Genomic DNA, 6,623 nt, shown 5'->3' with positions numbered 1-6,623 from the left:
GAAGCAGGGTCTCCCTGTAGCCCCAGCTATCCTGGAACTCACTATGTAGACCAGGCTGGCCTTGAACTCACAGAGATCTGCCTGCCTCTGCCTCCCAAGTGCTGGGACTATAGGCGTGCGCCACCACGCCCGGCTACTATTTATTATTTTGAGTTTTTTAGGACAGGTTCTGGCTAGCCTACGCATCACTGTGTAGCCTAGGCTGGCCTCCAACTTGCAGCAATCCTCATGCCTCAGTCTTCCGAGTTTACAGGCTGAGTTTACAGGCATGTCCCACCACCCTCAGATTAATCTTTTCTTTTTTCTTCTTTCTTTCTTCCTTTATTTATTTTTTGAACTTTTTGAGACAGGGTCTGGCTGTGTAATCTAGGCTGGCTTCAAACCCACAGTCTTCCTGCTCAGCCTTACAAGTGCCGGAATTACAGGTGTGCGCCACCAGCCTAGTCTGAGATCCAGTTCTAAATGTTTAAGCACAGGAGACAGTATTGTACTCCTCGGGCATCAGCAGATCACTGAGGTGCTACCGTTCTACGTTCACTTTCCCTGTGCACTTAGATGCCAATAGGTCTGAGTTCTCTAAACAGTTCTTAGAATCACTCATGACCCCAGGGGTGGAAAAAGGAGCATTTTGCAAAGGCCCTTGCCACATAGGCTTCATGAGTCAAGACTGGAAATGGCTGTCTTGATGCACAGCTCACAGAATATACCAAAAACTGAGAAGTCGCAGAGGAACCATGGAAGCCACTTGCTTTTAAATTCTTAGGACACTGTTTGCAGAACCCATTTTGGCAAATGCTGATTTAAATTAATCTGTGTGTGCTATAATAAAATCATAATAACCTCATAAGAGTGGGACAGTGGTGGTCCCTGCTCCCCCTCAGGACCCATCCTGTCTTGCTAAAACAAAAACAAAACTTAAGATAAAGCCAGACCTGGGCATGGTGGCAAACACCTGAAATCCCTGCCCTCAAGTGGCTGAGGTAGGAGGATCCCAAGCTTGAGACCAGCCTGGGCCATATAACAAGGCCCTATTAAAAAACAAACAATAAAAAAAAAAAAAAAAAAAACCTGGCCTAACCCCCAAAACACTATGCCCCAGGGCTCTTCCCCACAGCACACACAAGGCCCTATAAAAAAAAAAAAAAAAAAAAAAAAAAAAAAAAAACCTGGCTATCAGCCTGAGAACTCATGGCCAGTGCCTTCTTCACCTAGAGCAGTTTGCCTTTGTGACCTGCCCAAGTTGATTCAGCTGTCCGAGAGAGAGTAGAGAGACAGTATCTGGGTTCAGAGTGGATCTTGTTGGAGGACTAGTAGAGCAAGGAATACTTATGCTACAAAGAAAGAGACCTTCAGAGCAAGATGCACCGACTCTGCAGGTACAGCCCGGGTGGCAGACCCATGGCTCTGCCTGCAGGCGTGTCCTGTCCCTGACATTTACCTGTTTTCCTGTTGCTGTTTCCCTCCAAGGCTATGCCGATGCCACCCACTGGAAGATCTACATTGTAGCCAGAGGGGTCCAGCCTTTGGTCATCTGTGATGGAACTACTCTCTCAGAACTATAGGAAACAGAACTACCTCTAGGAACTGCTTGGAGGGCTAAAAACCAGGCTGAAGGGGGTGGGGGGGGAATAAAAACAATAAAACCACATTCTAGGGTTGGTTACTTAGTTACCTTCCCTCCAGTGCATGTAGTGTCACTGTGTGCTGGAGATTGGCCAGGGCCAAGCCTCTGCCCCCAGATGGCTCAGGAAGGACTGCAGCCTGCCTGCTCAACCAGGACTTTGCTAGCATCCGACCATGAGAGGTGGGACTCCCTCAGGCCTTCAGACACTATGACGTTGGAAATAGGCTGGTGGCTCCCACCATGTGTATGGACATGGTCTCTCTACTGGCTCCTGGCCAGGGGAGGGCAGCACTAGGTTCGGACCCCACCACATCCTTCACTAGATGTGTCTGTTGTCCGCTGTCTTCTGGCCGCATCACCCTGTACTTTTTTGGAAAGCCATGACTGGTTAAATGAAGCATTACAATTTGACAAGCAGAATGGAACTTGGAAGCAGTGAGGGGTGGATAATCAAATATGTTTAAGAAATGTATCTCTTAGATCTGGGCTGTAGCTGAGTGGTAGAGTGCTGGCATGTGTGAAGCCCTGTAGAGGGGGAAAATCCTCACAGGAAAACAAATGTGCTCCTTGATAGAGTCCATGGCTGTTGGAGTCTTAGTGATGCAGGCTGCAGACTGGATCGCAATTCAAAGGCTAATTCCTGGCTACTCTGTTTTATCATGTTCTTATGTACCCCTCCCCCGCCCTTCCAGATTTCTCAGAAACTGGGCTTCCCATCCCTCCTGTCCCTTCCATCCCTCCCTCGGCTGACCAGGGCCCTCACTGCTGAGGCCACACTGCCCTTGTCAATTTCCTTCCCATGTCTTCAGAAGGAATGAGTTAGGGTAGCTGGCCTGGACGACGGAGGGCACCTCCCTGAGTTTGATCTTTAGGGCCTGACTTTCTGCAGAGATGTTTTTCAGCTGTCTCAAAGCTGATGTAATATGGTTGGGGAAAGGACTGCAGAGCCAGAGTGTTTGCCAGCAGGGTATGCAGTCCACTTTGTGACCCTCTGGCCTGCATTGATTGCCCTCTTTTATAGGGAAGCAAGGTAAGGAGTAGGTTTTTGTTGGTTTGAACCATTTGAGTTCAAGTGACCCGAGCTCCAGCAGTCAAGACTTGAATGGACACCACAGCTATTCTTGTTGATGGAAGAGGCAGAGCTTGCCCTTACCCGACTCTTGATTTTATTAAAGAGATGGTTTTTATTTTATTAAAAGCAATGGTTTGTGCTGGGCATGGTAGCGCATGGCTTTAATCCCAGCACTCGGCAGGCAGAGGCAGGCAGACCTCTGTGAGATTGAGGGTAGCCAGGGCTATTGTGAGATGGGAAAAAACCCACTGCTAACAAAAACCAACAAAGGTTGTGAGAATAGAAATCACCTATTTGATAACAATATAAAGCAGCTTTGGGCTCTTTTTTGAAGAGAAATAGTGATCCCGGATCATTCCAACTTACAGCGTGCCTCAGGATCTCCAGTTCTCAAGAAACTGAGGCATGGAACAGGAAGCCACCTGCAAGTGCCACCCAGGAAGAGGGCCACGGGTGCCCCACTGGGGTGGGAGAACCTGACATCCAGGGTCAGCAAAACAGGACCACCACAGGATTTGCTTTCAAAACTCTTGACCAGAAATGTCAAAGGAAAGAATCTAACTATATGATCTCCTTTCCCTGTGCCCCTCCCCAGTTGAAACTCATCTTTGAGAGAGTGTCCGGAATACAACTGTGTACAGCCATTTTCCTGTCCCCACATTCCCAGATGTGTCCAATTCTAGTTGTGGGTCCCTTTGGAGTTGCATCATTTGTTTTTCACTTCTCTGTTTTCTAGTCCCTTCTTCCAAAGCCCAGCATAGGCCTCAGTGTAGGAAGCATTACTTTAAAACAAAGTATCCAGTTCCTTCACCACAGGTGATGACCTCAGCCTGGTCATGCAGTCTGGATGTGTGCTCATTCCTGGAATGGATACCTCAGCATCTTCTTGCGCAGTTAAGGCCAGACTGTGTAATGGAGGGGATCTCTGAAGGTTTGATCACTGGGGGGGGGTTGCTTACCCATTGTCCAGCCAAAGTGACTAAGATGTGCTCTAACATGATACTTCAGGCTGAAGCTCTGTGTCTGGACCTGCACATATTGTGTGCAGAGCCATTGCATGTCCGTGAAAGAGCTGCAGGTGCTTGTGGACACAGCCTGTGCTCTGGGAATGCACTGGGTCCCCAGGAGCATGTGTATCCCTGTCCTCAACCCAGCTTCCAGATACCCAGCAGCATCTGCCAGAAAAGTCCATCAGGGAAATGGACAAGTGCTCTCCCCTGTGCACCATGGCCAAGCCCCTGCTCCCTGGGCTGTGTGATTTAAGTGCTGGCCCTGTGCAGAATCCTTCCAGCCAGCTTGTCAGCTGTCCAGGCCCCTCAGTGTTTGCTTTCCTTGCCCTGCATAATTTCAGCATTAGAGATAAATACACCCGTCATTTTCTTTCCTCTGGAGACCCAAATGTCCAGACCTTTTCAGACGTGGGGAAAAATGAATGTTACATAACCAAAGAGAGGCCTGGAGCTGCCACAGGGTTGGCCTGGAGCCCCTTCCGCCTCCACTTGGGGCCTGTCAGCCAGTGGTCGCCAATCCAAGAGCCACAGCTGCCAGCACCCTACAGAGAAGGGGACCCACCCTGCTGAGTTTTGAGTTTCAAACAAATTGACCTGGGACATGTGTGCACCAGGCTTTATTTGTCTTGTTACACCATGGGTGCTCTATGGGTGGGGGCGTCCTAGGCAGCATCTCTTCTCTCAGCAGTGTTCCCTCCCTGCAGCACCCTGCAGACCACTTACATTTAGACCCTTTTAGGAACAAACTCACTTGTCCTTGAAACTTGGTGCAGGACCCAGTGGACATCAGGCATTTCCAGAGAAGCCTGTTGCATCACAGGCAACTGTCCCTTCTCTCAGGAAAGGGCTGGCTGTGCCCTTTCATCCCTCCCTGCCTGTCTCCCTCCCTTTCCTGTGGAAAGGCTGGTGGCAACTGCCCAGGGGTTGGTGGGGAGAGGCACAAGCCGAGCCATTCCCAGGTTTGAGCACTGGTATTGATAGTGACAGAATACTGCAGACGTGGGGAGATTTTACCCTGTAAAGAATGTAGGTAAAGTTTTATGTAATAACATTTTTGCTTTTCCAGTTCAAAGTGCTTTTGTTACTTGGTAAGAACTTTGCTATTCTTGGTGTCATTCTTCAGTTTTCCCATTTTCTCCTGTTTGCCCAGGAAGTAGATGGTGGGTAGGCTCTTGAGGCATGTCTGTAGGACTTAGCCTCGTGGGGTTGCCCACCTCTGTCTGACAGGCATTTTACCCAGCATTCAACCAAGCTGGGGTTCCTTCGTCTTCACCAGTCAGTCACATAGTGACTGTGAGCAGAGACACCTCCCTGGTGGTGGTTCCTCACCTGCAGCACAAGTGGAGGCCTCCAGACCCCTGCTGGCTCAGTCTAGCTGCCACCAGACGACGGGCCACTGGGTTAACGTAATGTGGCTTTGAGTTCAGTCATTGTGTGCATCATTTTTTATGTAAATATACAAAGAGGGCCATATCATATTTTCTTTATTATTTACTGTGTGCTTTTCCCTCTTCAGCTTAGTCCTCCCTTTCCCAGCTCAGGCAGATGTTCTCTGTGCATACCCACACCCTGCTGTGGATCTTCCTACGATCTCCTCCATGTACTCTGATCATTGTCGCAGATTTTGGGGGGCAGGCATCATTGTTTTATCAAATATAAGATTTTTTTAAGACGGTCTCATGCAGCCCAGGCTGCCCTTGATCTTTCTGCCTCCACCTCCATACTGCTGGGATTACAGCTATGCTCCACAATGCCCCCTAGCCAGCTTCAGTCTGCTCCTCATCAGTTCCCCTCCTCACCTGCTGTGCCCATCTCTACTGGACCATCGTAATTCCTACAAATGTCCACATTGGGGTTTTGTTTTCACAAACTTCATATTTTAGAACAGGTTTAGGTTCACAGCAAAATGAAGGTGAAGGTAGATACTTCCCATACTCCCTTAGCCACCACACACAGCCTACTCTCATCCCAATAAGCTGCCCCAGAGTGGAACAGTCATGACGTCCACGAAGCTTTGCTGACACATGATTGTTACCTGTAGTCCAGTCACCTCAGGTCCACTTCACTCTTAGCACTGCACTGGGTGTTGGTTCAGACAGCTTATATAACAAGCGGGCCATTACAGTTCCACAAGGAGTTTCACTGCCCCGAAAGCCCTCTTTGTTCTATTCATTTGTCCCTCTTTCTCACATCCCAGTCTCTGGAAACAGGTTTTTTTCATGCATAGTTGCCTTTCCCAGAAAGTTCGATGGTTGGGGTCATAAGTATGGAGACTTTCAGACTGGCTTCCTTCACTTAGTAATACACACGAAAGGCCCTTTCTACAACTTCCCATATCTTGACATCTATCTTTTTAGCACTGAATAGTGCTCCATTGTCTAGATGTGACAGGGTCCCATTCATCTGCTGAAAGGCATTCTTGATTGCGTCCAGGCTTGGGCAATTATAAATAAAGCTTCTAAAAATAGCCTATGTGTTAGTTTTTGTGTGGGCATGCTCTCAGTTCATCTGAGTGTGTAACTGCTGGGTCATATGGTAAAGAGTGTGTTTAGTTTAGTTTTGTCTGAATCCATCAAATTGTCTTGCAAGGTGGTTGTACCACCTTACATTCCCACCAGCAATAAGTTCTTTTTTATTTGACAATTTCATACATGTATATAATGCAGTCATTTTTACTCCCTGTTACCATCTTATTCCCCTTGAATTCCCATTGAACCCCTTCTTCCCAACAAATCCCCCTCCTAATTTCATGTACTTTTTAAAATTACAGTTGCTTGGCCTGGAGAGATTGTCTCAGTGGTTAGTGCATTGGCTGCTGTTGCAGAGAAACTAAGTTTGATTCCCAGCACACACATGGCAGTAGCAACCATCCATAACTCCAGTTCCAGAGGATCTGATGCCCTCTTCTGACTTCTGA

The 6,623-nt window shown here is 48.1% G+C and overlaps 1 protein-coding gene across 3 annotated transcripts in view; it reads left to right on the top strand.

Annotated features, from left to right (window-relative positions):
• CUNH6orf89 (chromosome unknown C6orf89 homolog) overlaps positions 1-1,648 on the top strand; it is a 57,769-nt gene extending 56,121 nt beyond the window's left edge. For all 3 annotated transcript variants that reach the window (XM_008840066.2, XM_029566921.1, XM_029566920.1), the window contains one exon: positions 1,468-1,648. In XM_008840066.2, coding sequence (XP_008838288.1) covers positions 1,468-1,562 — 95 coding nt within the window. In that variant the 3' untranslated portion in view covers positions 1,563-1,648. The remainder of the gene's footprint in view (positions 1-1,467) is intronic.
• Positions 1,649-6,623: the final 4,975 nt, after the last annotated feature.

Source organism: Nannospalax galili, unplaced genomic scaffold (assembly GCF_000622305.1).
Source record: "Nannospalax galili isolate Female #2095 unplaced genomic scaffold, S.galili_v1.0 scaffold538, whole genome shotgun sequence".
Classification (NCBI taxonomy): domain Eukaryota; kingdom Metazoa; phylum Chordata; class Mammalia; order Rodentia; family Spalacidae; genus Nannospalax; species Nannospalax galili.
The sequence above is the reverse complement of the archived record's forward strand: the minus strand, read 5'-3'. Positions and strand labels throughout refer to the sequence as shown.